Here is a 13,816-nt window from a genome sequence, read left to right as displayed (position 1 = left end):
CAGCCAAAACAAATACATGATTGGCATAAAAATCCAATACAGTGTCTGTGTAAGACTTGCTTAGATATAAAATAATTGAGCATGGCAGCAAATAGATCATCAGATGACTGAATATGCCTATAATAGCATACCCTTGATGAACATACAAGTAGTAATAGTGGCATTGATTATACAGTGTACAAAACATTAAGAACACATTCCTAATTTACTTTTTGCCCTCAGAACAGCCTCAATTCGTCAGGGGGCATGGACTACAAGGCCTGGAAAGCGATCCACAGGAATGCTGGACCATGTTGACTCCAATGCTTCTCAGAGTTTTGTCAAATTAGTTGGAAGTCCTTTGGGTGGTGGACCATTCTTTATACACACAGGCAACTGTTGAGCATTAAAAACCCCGAAGTGTTGCAGTTCTTGACACAAACCGGTGCATTTGGCAGCTACTACCATGCCCCTTCAAAGGCTCTTAAATATGTTGTCTTGCCCATTCACCCTCTGAATGGCACACATACACAATCCATGTCTCAACTGTCTCAAGGCTTAAAAATCCTTCTTTAACATGTCTCCTCCCTTGGATTTAACAAGTGACATTAATAAGGGATCATAGATTTCACCTGGATAGTGGAAAGTGCAGGTGTTCATAATGTTTTGTACACTTAGTGTATAATAATAATACCAATCAGCAGACGCTTTTATCCAAAGCAACTTACATCAAACTTATTGGCTGGTCCTGGGAATCGAACCCACAACCCTGGTGGTGCAAGCGCTCTACCAACTGAAACTGTATGCTTGCATGTCAATCCATGCAAACATAGTCTGCACAAATTACAGCTACAATTTATTTCCAAAAATAATGCAAAGATATGATTTGTTGGCAGTTGAGGGTAGCATTTTTATTAAAGCAACACATATTTTGATGTGCTAAATGTACATGTCAATTACACTAAGAGTTGTGTGTGTGTGTGTGTAACACAATGGAATATTTAACTGTCAAACATGTAGTAGTTTGTAACCATTCTTTTTCATACATTTTACAAATCAAACATTTTATTTCCAGTTTTCACTATAAAACCAGTACTGTATAACAGCACTAATATATTGACAACCAAAACCGGGTAGAGGCAGTAGTCAGAGCATTTTTGTCCATAAGGCTGCCATAAAATTTACACAAACACATTTGGTATGATCATTCCTACCAAAAACGAAATATTTTAACCATTTACAATATAATCAAGAAAACGATGTCATACCACAGAACAGTGCAAGAAAACCTAAATTACATGAAATAAGTCTGAAAGTATATGAACGCATTCAAATCCGATCTTACTTCACTATATCCTCGAGAAAAATTCTCAACATCAAATCTATGTAATTATTGGAGTATTTAGGCCTCCCAAAAGAAAATACAAAATGAAATATAATCGAAAAACTCAAGATTCTTCTCATATTGTCCATGACAAGTGAGGTACAAATGTTGTGTGCTATGAGCACGCTATGGACTCCAGTTGTTGCTCGGCCTCGGCGGCCATGGCTGCTGCCTGCAGCTGTTCAGTCTCAGTTTGCAGGGCGCTGGGCGGCATCTGCTTCCTCTCGCTGTGCATGTTGTTCTCATGTCTCTTTAGATCCGAGGCTTTGGCAAAGGCCTTGGTGCACGAGCTGCAGACGAAGGGCTTCTCGCCCCTGTGGCGCCTCTCGTGGTCCTTTAGGTGGGACTTGTGCTTGAAGGCCTTGTCGCACATCTGGCAACCGAAGGGACGCTCGTTACTGTGGACCCGCTCGTGCTTTTTAAGGTCGGGTGCTCGAATGAAGGACTTGCCGCATACATCGCAGCGGTAGGGCTTGAAACCTGTGTGGATCTTCAGGTGCTCCTTTAGGTGGGCCTGTGTAGTAAAGGCTTTGCTGCAGATCTCACAGATGAACGGACGTTCTGCCGAGTGCAGCTTTTCGTGTTTCCTCAAACGGTTCTCGTCGATGAAGGTCTTTCCACAGATCTGGCAGGCGAGCTGTTCGCGGTGGCCATAGAGGAGGTACTCGAACTTCATGTCCGTCGTGGATGTGGACCACCCAGGGGGCTGCTCGTCCTTCACCTCGCCGATGCTGTCAGCGAACGTCAGTGTGGTGGTGGCATGACCCGCCAGGTCTTTTGGCTCCGTGTCCATGGGCTCCACGTCCTGGTCGTAGCAGCTCACCTTGTGCACGTCCTCATTGGCCAGCTCTTTGAGAATGGCCTCCTGCACTCTCAATGCCGTGTTTGGCGATTTGTCCAAGTCGTGATTGGCCGTCGGCTCTTCCACAAGGTCGTCAGTGGGAGTGTCATCATGGTCACCTAGCACCTGCACGTCGTTCTCCTGGCCCAATGTAGGGTCATCAGTAGGGAGAGCCATTTTGACAATATCATAGGGAAATGGTTTGGCATTATGGACATTATTTTCTTCAGTGGACATATCACGCTTCTGTGAACAGAGTTTGTCCAGAAATCGGATTCCGAGTATCTGGCCCGAAGACATCAGCAAATTCACATCCTTTTTCTTCACAGTAATCTTGGCTGTGTACATGTAGTTCAACACCTCCTCGAAGATGTCTGAGCGGATGAAGTCAATTTCTATGACTGAGGAGTTGTCGACTTCATGTTTCTTGAACAGCTTTTTGAAGTAGTTGCTGCACGCCGCTAACACGCAGCGGTGGGCCCTGAACTTTACGTCTTCAACGACCACTGCAATGTCGCAGTGTTCACCCTCCAACCGTTGCTCATTTAGTATTTTCAGGAAGATGGTCTTGTGTTCATCATCCATGTACTTCACTGTTTCTGACATCTTGGACTGATATTCTGGAACAAATTAGAAAGAACGTTATTAGATGTCGTTTACACACTTCACTCTGAACCATTGGGAAATATGCCTACAGCAGTATACTTATACTCATGCACTGTGTGCCAACGACCGATATATGTTGTTCCTTTGGATGACACCATAATTGCGCTTGCGGGCAGAATAATGACTGAAAAGGCCATACTTTTTTTTCAGCATTTATTATCATATCGACCTAATAAATGTAGTAATCTGTGTACATATGTATGGGATAAGAGGGCATTACTGTGATCGTAGCCTATTTATGCTATCACTTAGCAAGCTTTTAATATCCCCTCCTGACATGCATCACATGACCAGAGGAAAATATACTAGGCACATTATTCAGTCACTTCATTGAATGGCTTTCGCTTTTTTTAACGAAACAATATCAATCAAGGTTTGTGGTGGATGAATGTTGTTTGGGTACATTTAATCTAGGCAGATTCAATTAATGGGCAATTGTATGACTGATCATTTTCAACCCAGAAAAAAAAAAACAATTTTATAACGTTGCACATGATAAACTGGTCACATTATGCATGTTTGCTTAATAGCAATATATCTAATTTGCGAGCTAGCTAACTAGCTTGCATGCATACAGTAACGTTAAACAGATTAGAAAGCTAGCAAAATAGCTTTAGATTTGGGGGAGGGTAGCTAACTGGTTAGCTAGCCTCGATGCTAACCTTTAGTTGGCTATTGTTTGCATCCATCTGGTCTTACATTCGTATTGTATTCAACAGAGCATGACCATGATGTTTATCTTAGTTTTAGTACGGTCGTAAAATCGTAATTTATGTCGATGTAAATGACAATAACACTATCCGTCTCATTATGAACGGAAGGAGAGAGGGGTGCCTATCCGACTAACCACAAGCACGCGAAGAAGCGCCTGTCAGACTAGCACGGAAAAAGCCCGAGCAGCCATGAACACTCCTGACATGACGAACTCGAGCTTTTGCTGAAACCGTGAGCGCGCAGGCATCTTGGTTAAACGTTATGCAATATTTCGGAAACGGATCTGATTCTCTAAAAATATGTTTCTTACCTGTGGTACAATATGTTGTCCCCTTGAGAAAGTCTCCGATGAATGTCAAGCAGTCCAAAAAGAATAATACACTTTGTGTGTCGTTTGCCTGAGGACGAGCATAAGCGGAAGGACGCGCTGCGCCAGCACGGAACTGCAGAATTTGAGTGACTATGCGCGTAAGAACCATAGAGATAGATAGAAGACTCATCATGGATATAACCCGGTTTAGCACGGAGCTTGCTAATGACGGCTTCCACCATTTTAAAGTAGTCAACTGGGTGGGAATTTCTGAGTTAGGAGCAATCAGCCAATGATGAAGAATACAATTGACTACTTTAAAATGGATCTGCCTGTTGCTGTCACACAGGGGCGTCATGCACCCATTATTTTAGAGGGCACATGAAGTGTAGGGCAAGGGGGGGATTTAAATGGATAAAAAAAAAAATCCTCAGCAATCTACACACAATACCACATAATGACAAAGCGAAAACAGGTTTTTAGATTAGTTTGCAAATAACTAAAAAATAAAAAACAGATACTTTATTTACATAAGTATTCAGACCCTTTGCTATGAGACTCAAAATTGAGCTCAGGTGCATCCTGTTTCCATTGATCATCCTTTAGATGTTTCTACAACTTCATTGGAGTCCACCTGTGGTAAATTCAATTGATTGGACATGATTTGGACAGGCACACACCTGTCTATATAAGGTCCCACAGTTGACAATGCATGTCAGTGCAAAAACCAAGCCATGGGGTCGAGGGAATTGTCCGTAGAGCTCCGAGACAGGATTATGCTGAGGCACAGATCTGGGGGAAGGGTACCAACATTTCTGCAGCATTTAAGGTCCCCAAGAACACAGTGCCATCCATCATTCTTAAATGGAAGCAGTTTGGAACCACCAAGACTCTTCCTAGAGCTGGCCACCCGGGCCTAACTGAGCAATTGGGGGAGAAGGGCCTTGGTCAGGGGGGGTGACCAAGAACCCGATGGTCACTCTGACAAAGCTCCAGAGTTCCTCTGTGGAGATTGGAGAACCTTCCAGAAGGACAACCATCTCTGCAGAACTCCACCAATCAGGCCTTTATGGAGAGTGGCCAGACGGAAGCCACTCCTCAGTAAAAGGCACATGACATCCCGCTTGTAGTTTGCCAAAACGAACCTAAAGACTCCCAGGCCATGAGAAGCACAATTCTCTGGTCTGATGAAACCAAGATTGAACTCCTTGGCCTGAATGCCAACCGTCACGCCTGGAGGAAACCTGGCACCATCCCTACAGTGAAGCATGGTGGCGGCATCATCCTGTGGGGATGTTTTTCAGCGGCAGGGACTGGGAAACGAGTCAGGATTGAGGCATAGATGAATAGAGCAAAGTACAGAGATACTTAATGAAAACCTGCTCCAGAGCGCTCAGGACCTCAGACTGGGGTGAAGTTTCACCTTCCAACACGACAACAACCCTAAGCACACAGCCAAGTCAACGCAGGAGTGGCTTCGGGACAAGTCTCTGAATACTCCTTGAGTATCCCAGCCAGAGGCCGGACTTGAACCTGATCAAACATCTCTAGAGAGACCTGAAAATAGCTGTGCAGTAACGCCCCCCATCCAACCTGACAGAGCTTGAGAGGATCTGCAGAGAAGAATGGGAGAAGCTCCCCAAATACAGGTGAGCTTGTAGTATCATACCCAAGAAGACTTGAGGCTGTATTCGCTGCCAAAGGTGATTCAACAAAGTACTGAGTAAATGGTCTTAATACTTATGTAAATGTGATTTACATTTATTTGTAATAAATTAGCTTTTTTTTAAATTGTTTTTGCTTTGTCATTATATGGTATTGTGGGTAGATTGAGGATTTTAATTTTTTAATACATTTTAGAATAAGGCTGTAACCTAACAAAATGTGGAAAAAGTAAAGGGGTCTGAACTTTTCAAAGGCACTGTATATACAAAAGTATGTGGACACCCCTTCAAATTAGTGGATTTAGCTATTTCAGCTACACCCGTTACTGACAGGTGTATAAAATCGAGCACACAGCCATGCAATCTCCATAGACAAACATTGGCAGTAGAATGGCCTTACTGAAGAGATCAGTGACTTTCAACGTGGCACTGTCATAGGATACCACCTTTCCAACAAGTAATTTCGTCAAATTTCTGTCCTGCTAGAGCTGCCCCGGTCAACTGTAAGTGCTTTTATTGTGGAAACTTCTAGAAAGTGGTAGGCCACACAAGCTCACAGAACCGGACCGCTGAGTGGTGAACCGCATTACACTTGACTGCCTCTGGACGCTTCATAAAATGGGTTTCCATGGCGGAGCAGCCTCACACAAGCCTAAGATCACCATGCGCAATGCCAAGCATCGGCTGGAGTGGTGTAAAGCTCACCGCCATTGGACTCTGGAGCAGTGGAAACGCGCTCTGGAGTGATGAATCACGCTTCACCATCTGGAAATCTGACAGATGAATCTGGGTTTGGTGGATACCAGGAGAACGCTATATGCCCCAATGCGTAGTGCCAACTATAAAGTTTGGTGGAGGAGGAATAATGGTCTGGGGCTGTTTTTCATGGTTCGGGCTAGGCCCCTTAGTTCCAGTGAAGGGAAATCTTAACACTACAGCATACAATGACATCCTAGACGATTCTGTGCTTTCAACTTTGTGCCAACAGTTTAGGGAAGGCCCTTTCCTGTTTCAACATGACAATGCCCCTGTGCACAAAGCGAGGTCCATACAGAAATGGTCTGTCAATCGGTGTGGAAGAACTTGACTGGCCTGCCCTTGAGCCCTGACCTCAACCCAATCAAACGCCTTTGGGATGAATTGAAACACCGACTGCGGGCCAGGCCTAATCGCCCAGCATCAGTGCGCGACCTAATGCTCTTGTGGCTTTATGGAAACGGAAATCCTTTCCAGAAGAGTGGAGGCTGTTATAACAGCAACTCCATATAATTGCCCATGATTTTGGAATGAGATGTTTGACGAACAGGTATCCACCTACTTTTGGTCATATAGTGTGTGTCTGATTGTAGGAGTGTGCCCCTGGCTGTCCGTAAATGAGAAAAAAAAGAGAATCGTGTCATCTGGTTTGCTTAATACAAGGAATTTTTTATGTATAGCTTCTACTTTTACTCATGTATGGCTTTGAGTATTTTTCCACCACTGTATTTAAGTACATTTAAAATCAGATATGTTTATACTTTCACTTCAGTATTTTGCTATGTGACTCACTTTTACTTGAGTCATTTTCTATTAAGGTATCTTTACTTTTACTCATATGACAGTTTAGTACTTTTTCCACCACTGAGCATACCGCTTTACCTGTTCAATTGTCATTTTAATGATTTCTTCAGTCTGACTGCTGTAAATCACATCTCAATATACTTCACAAACATGCCTAGGATATTACGTTTACAGTTCGTGGGATGCCTATCTAAGCTTACCTCTAGAGCAGTCTGCATCCTCCTGGCTTTTTTTCTTTTCTTTAAGAAACTAAATATGCTTCTCTGCAAAAATCTGGCTAAAAGATGAGTCTTATTCAGTACATGTAGTAATTGCTTGCTTTCTAAAGTCTAGCAACCTTGCCAGGTTAGTTAGACAAGCTACGCAATCTTGACTGATAGCATGAAATGGCTTGGTAGCTAGTTATGGGTATCTACAGTAGCTGGCTAGCTAATGCCAACTTCATAAAATTGCTCGGTGGCTAGTATTACAGAGAAAAAAAATACTTTATTTATTCATCAAGAAAGGAATCAATAGGTGCATAGCTTGATCAAATGTATTTCCAAACAACTTCTGCGAGTCCTGCCCAGGTAAAATCAAAAACTGTTTCACTCTACTTTGCTCCATGGTGCACCTTGGAATGAACCATTTAGGGAGAATAAGGGGTGTACAGTTAATGTGCCCTCCGCAAAATTCGGCTAACAGATTTTTATAAATAACGTGGGCTTAAAAAGTTTAGTAATTCATTTAACATCTGAAAATGTTCAAACATCTATATGTATACAAAGATCTTACCTAATCTCTAAATTGTAAATGGATGCGGTTACGTTCAAAACGTAAATACAACACGCAGAAACCACACTGATGATTGAACATGCTTGCTCAAATTACTGAAGAGATTAAAATCTCTGGAGCGCGAGAAAAACGGTAGCAGATTTGGGTCGCGAAGCGTTTTTTACTGAGATTAGTCATTGGATGATAGAGATTCAATAATTCGAGTTGTACAGTTATTTAGATGAAAAGGCGGACTTTTTTTAAACTTTATTTAACTCGGCAAGTCAGTTAAGAACAAATTCTTATTTACAATGGCGGTGGGGTAACTGTCTTGTTCAGGGGCAGAACGACATTTTTACCTTGTCAGCTCGGGGATTCGATCGTGCAACCTTTTGGTTACTGCCCAACGCTCTAACCACTAGGCTACCTGCCGCCCAAATGCCGCACCAAATGTTGATTTTTGTGAAGCAGTAACCGAAAGGGCGGATTGGACAGTAAACTGACAGAATGTTCTGGTGCTCACCTCTCTTAGAGGCTTTTATTTACAATATTCACAGGTGTAGGACTAATTGGCCAATCAACTTTGTACAGAAAATAACACACAGGACGTTGACAAAGATTTGAATAAATCAAACATCAGTATAAACTATAAAGGCAACAACTCTTTGCCTATAACAAAACTCGGGTGTAGTTCTACTCTAGCCAACCTGCTCTCCCCAAGGCAAAGGCCAACTGAGCGTCTAAATACTCTTTCCAGGAACTCCCTTCAGCGGGTGGGAATAATTTGTGGAACTTTCCAACAGGAATCTGTTACAAAAACTTCGTAAATAACAAGGTTGCCAACAAACAACGCATACACAATTGTAAAACGGCAGATTAAGATACCGGGTAGAGAGTGGACAATTTAATTACGTTTTTCACTTACCACGTTTATTCCGAAAAATGTCTGTCCTCACTCTGGTAGCCTATGGACAAACATTAAGAATAAGCTACGTGGTGAGTTGATGCCTATTCGGCATTTAGTTAACTAGGTGAATTGATCATGCTACGTTGTATGCGTTGTTTGTTGGCATCCTTGTACTTTACGAAGTTTTTGGAACAGATTCCTGTTGGAACGTTCCACAAATTATACCAACCCTCCTTCATCTAGGAATGTTCCATAATGATATGCGTAATTTCCCATTGACATATATCATAAACAACGGTTTTACATAAACACACACACTTCAATAACTTGTGCCATAACTTCTACTTTTAGTCACAATATACATTCATGAAGTAATTCACCCCTGCGATAATGAATAACTTTGGTTATTCCTGTCATATTATAAATATTCCTCGATGACACGTAGACTAATTTGCCTCATGCATAATTCACACCAGCACTTCAACAAGGAAACAGTGCGGCGCTTCAGACAAACACACGAGGTAGGTTAAATTAAATGATTATACTCTACCAACACATCTATCATTATTCTAATGATAATATTTCACATTACAATACTGTTTTAATAATAAAATCCATATCGAGAAACTTTTCACAATGGATGTACCCCTAAATAGTTTATCAGGATTATTTTCACTTTCTGATGGTCCTCAATTGTAATGGAGAAATAAATGGACATTGGTAATTGGATGGCATGGTTAGCTTCAGTGGCATTCTTTTGGTATTCTAAATGCCTAAATTACATTAAAGCAATATTCTTTGTCTCCACTGCAATGCAGTAATTAATGCTAATTAGAGATGCTCCATTGCATAATGATTCCTAATGTAGTATATGTCAGGGAAGTGAGATATTAATTCCGGGGTGTCAATGTAAATTGTCAGGTGGCGATTTTTATGAATTGTTCAGCAGTCTAATGGCTTGGGGGTAGAAGCTGTTGAGGAGCCTTTTGGTCCTAGACTTGGCGCTCCGGTACTGCTTGCCGTGTGGTAGCAGAGAAAACAGGCTATAACTTGGGTGACTGGAGTCTCTGACAATTTTATGGGCTTTCCTCTGACACCGCCTATTATATAGGTCCTGGATGACAGGAAGCTTGGCCCCAGTGATGTACTGGGCAGTTCGCACTACCCTCTGTAGCGCCTTACGGTCAGATGTCGAGCAGTTGCCATACCAGGCAGTGATGCAACAGGTCAGTATGCTCTCAATGGTGCAGCTGTAGAACCTTTTGAGGATCTGAGGACCCATGCCAAATCTTTTCAGTATCCTTAGGGGGAAAAGGTTTTGTCGTGCCCTCTTCATGACTGTATTGGTATGTTTGGACCGTGATAGTTCGTTGGTGATGTGGACACCAAGGAACTTGAAACTCTCGACCCGCTCCACTACAGCCCCGTCAATGTTAATGTTCGGCCCGCCTTTTCCTGTAGTCCACAATCAGCTCCTTTGTCTTGCTCACATTGAGGGAGAGGTTGTTGTCCCTGGCACCACACTGCCAGTTCTTTGACCTCCTCCCTATAGACCGTCTCATCATTGTCGGTGATCAGGCCTACCAATGTTGTGTTGTCAGCAAACTTAATGATGACGTTGGAGTCGTTTGGCCACGCAGTCGTGGGTGAACAGGGAATACAGGAGGGGACTAAGTACACACCCCTGAGGGGCCCCAGTGTTAAGGATAAGCGTGACGGACGTGTTGTTGCCTACTCTTACCACCTGGGGGCGGCCCGTCAGGAAGTCCAGGATCCAGTTGCAGAGGGAGGTGTTTAGTCCTAGAGTCAGTCCTTAGCTTAGTGATGAGCTTCGTGGGCACTATGGTGTTGAACGCTGAGCTGTAGTCGATGAACAGCATTCTCACATAGGTGTTCCTTTTTGTACAGGTGAGAAAGTGCGGTGTGGAGTGCAATTGAGATTGCGTCATCTGTGGATCTGTTGGGGCGGTATGCGAATTGGAGTGGGTCTAGGGTGTCCGGGAGGATACTGTTGATGTGAGCCATGACCGGCCTTTCAAAGCACTTTATGGCTACCGACGTGAGTGCCACGGGGCGGTAATCATTTAGGCAGGTTCTTAGCTTCCTTGGGCACAGGGACTATGGTGGTCTGCTTGGAACATGTAGGTATTACAGACTCGGTCAGGGAGAGGTTGAAAATGTCAGTGAAGACACTTGACAGTTGGTCCGCACATGCTTTGAGTACACGTCCTGGTAATCCGTCTGGCCCAGCGGCTTTGAATGTTGCCCTGTTTAAAGGTTTTGTTCACATCAGCTACCGAGAGAATTATCACACAGTCATCCAGAACAGCTGGTGCTCTCGTGCATGCTTCAGTGTTGCTTGCCTCGAAGCGAGCATAAAAGGCATTTAGCTCGTCTGATAGGCTCGCGTCACTGGGCAGCTCGCGTCTGGGTTTCCCTTTGTTGTCCATAATAGTTTTCTGACGAGCGTCAGAGCCGGTGTAGTAGGATTCAATCTTAATCCTGTATTGACACTTTGCTTGTTTGATGGTTCGTCTGAGGGGATAGCGGGAATTCTTTCAAGCGTCCGGATTAGTCTCCCGCTCCTTGAAAGTGGCAGCTCTAGCCTTTAGCTCGATGCGGATGTTACCTGTAATCCATGGCTTGTGGTTGGGATATGTATGTACAGTCACTGTGGGGATGACGTCATCGATGCACTTATTCATGAAGCTGATGACTGAGGTGTTGTATTCCTCAATGCCATTGGATGAATCCCAGAACATATTCCAATCTGTGCCAGCAAAAAAGATTTGCCAAATGGAGGGTGGGGGAGAGCTTTTATGCATCTCTGTGTGTGGAGTAAAGGTGGTCTAGGATTTCCCCCCCCCCCCCCCCCCCCCCTGGTTGCACATGTGTCATGCTGGTAAAAATGTATTAAAACTGATTTAAGTTTGCCTGCATTAAAGTCCCCGGCCACTAGGAGCGCCGCTTCTGGGAGAGCATTTTCTTCTTTGCTTATGGCCTTATAGAGTTGGTTGAGAGCGGTCTTAGTGCCAGCTTCGCTTTGTGGTGGTAGATAGACGGCTACAAATAATACAGATGAGAACTCTCTTGGTAGATAGTGTGGTCGACAGCTTATCATAAGGTTCTCTACCTCAGGCGAGCAATACCTCGAGACTTCTTTCATATTAGACATTGCGCACCAGCTGTTATTGACAAAAATACATACACCCCCACCCCTCGTCTTACCAGAGGTAGCGTCTCTGTTCTGCCGGTGCATGGAAAATTCCGCCAGCTCTATATTGTCCGTTTCTTCGTTCAGCCACGTCTCGTTGAAACATAAGATGTTACAGTTTTTAAATGTCCCGTTGGTAGGATAATCTTAATAGTAGGTCTTCAATTTTATTTTCTATCGATTGCACGTTAGCAAGGAGAATGGAAGGCACTGGAAGTTTACTCACTCGCCTCGGGATTCTCAGAATGATCCCTGATCTGCGTCCCATTTTCCGGCATCTTTTCTTCACGCAAAAGTGGATCTGGGCCTGTTCCGGTGAAAGCAGGATATCCTTCTCGTCGACTCGTTAAAGGAAAAAGTTTCTTCAGTCCGTGGTGAGTAATCGCTTTTCTGATTTCCAGAAGTTCTTTTCGGTCATAAGAGACAGTAGCAGCAACATTATGTACACAATAAGTTAAATTAAGTTACGCAAAAAAAAACAATTGCACAATTGGTTGAGAGAATGTAAAACGTCAGCCATGTTCTTCGGCGCCATCTGTTTCGCATCTGTTTCATGTATTTAATGTGATGCACATCTATTCAACCATTGGATTGCACCATCGACATACACTGAGTGTACAAAACATGACATAGACAAACCAGGTGAAAGCTATGATCCCTTATTGATGTCACCTGTTAAATCCATTTTAATCAGTGTAGAGGAAGGGGAGGAGACAGGTTAAAGAAGGATTTTTAGGCCTGGAGACAATTGAGACATGCATGTGTGCCATTCAGACAAAATATGTAAGTGCCTTTGAGTGGGGCATGGCAGTAGGTGCCAGACACACCGGTTTGAGTGTGTCAAGAATTGCAACGCTGCTGGGGTTTTCACACTCAACAGTTTCCTGTGTGTATCAAGAATGGTCCACCACCCAAAGGACATCCAGCCAACTTGACACAACTGTGGGAGGCATTGGAGTCAACCTGGGCCGCTTTAGACACCTTGTAGTCCATGCCCCGACGAATTGAGGCTGTTCTTTAAAAATACTTTTACCCATTTTTCTCCCACAATTTTGTGATATCCAATTAGTAGTTACAGTCTTGTCCCATCGCTGCAACTCCCCTACGAACTCGGGAGAGTCGAAGGTCGAGAGCCATGCGTCCTCCGAAACAACCCTGCCAAGCCGCACTGCTTCTTGACAGACTGCTCGTTCAACCCGGAAGCCAGCCGCACCAATGTGTTGGAGGAAACACCATCCAGCTGGCGACCGAAGTCAGCTTGCAGGCGCCCGGCCTGCCACAACGTATAGCTAGAGCACGATAGGACAAGGAAATCCCGGCCTGGCCAAACCCTCCCCTAACCTGGGTGGCACTGGGCCAATTGTGCGCCACCCGAATTGAGGCTGTTCTGAGGGCAAAAAGGGGTACAACTCAATATTTGGAAGGTGTTTTGTATACTCAGGGTACTCTGAACACAAACCATAACAAATACACTATCTTTAAGCCTATAGGGGAATTACAAAAACCAACACGATGCTTATCCAGCCATTGGAACAATGTCCCTATCTGCCTCATCATGCCAGACCAGCTGGGCCTTCACAGTTGACTTCATGTTGCATCTGAATTGGAGCAAAGTCAAATCCAATATGCCATAAAAAACTAAATCTGCAATGGAAAATACATTGTGGGTACTGGATAGATTTTTTGATACACCAAAAACTATTTTGCAGAGCCAGAGAGACATTCGAAACATTTCTATATTGCATAACTTCCGGAGGAACAAGAGAGTGTATTAACTCTTACTTAACTGGGTTGAGAACCATTTCAACCATTTCCATTTCCGTA

The 13,816-nt window shown here is 43.6% G+C and overlaps 1 protein-coding gene across 3 annotated transcripts; it reads right to left on the bottom strand.

Moving 5' to 3' along the window:
- Positions 1 to 864: 864 nt before the first annotated feature.
- zbtb14 (zinc finger and BTB domain containing 14) lies at positions 865 to 7,439 on the bottom strand. Of its 3 annotated transcripts, none has more exons than XM_029755574.1 (2): positions 7,319 to 7,439; positions 865 to 2,824 (listed from the first exon to the last, which is right to left on the bottom strand). In XM_029755574.1, the coding sequence occupies exon 2, from the start codon at positions 2,808 to 2,810 to the stop codon at positions 1,479 to 1,481; it is 1,332 nt and encodes a 443-aa protein (XP_029611434.1). In that variant the 5' UTR covers positions 2,811 to 2,824; positions 7,319 to 7,439; the 3' UTR covers positions 865 to 1,478. The 3 variants fall into 3 exon arrangements, with proteins under 3 accessions (XP_029611434.1, XP_029611432.1, XP_029611433.1); XM_029755572.1 differs by lacking the exon at positions 7,319 to 7,439 and adding an exon at positions 3,895 to 4,078; XM_029755573.1 differs by lacking the exon at positions 7,319 to 7,439 and adding an exon at positions 3,533 to 3,742.
- Positions 7,440 to 13,816: the final 6,377 nt, after the last annotated feature.

This window comes from Salmo trutta, chromosome 6, assembly GCF_901001165.1.
Source record: "Salmo trutta chromosome 6, fSalTru1.1, whole genome shotgun sequence".
Classification (NCBI taxonomy): Eukaryota; Metazoa; Chordata; class Actinopteri; order Salmoniformes; family Salmonidae; genus Salmo; species Salmo trutta.
Note: the sequence above shows the minus strand (reverse complement) of the source record. Positions and strands in the feature narration are given on the sequence as shown.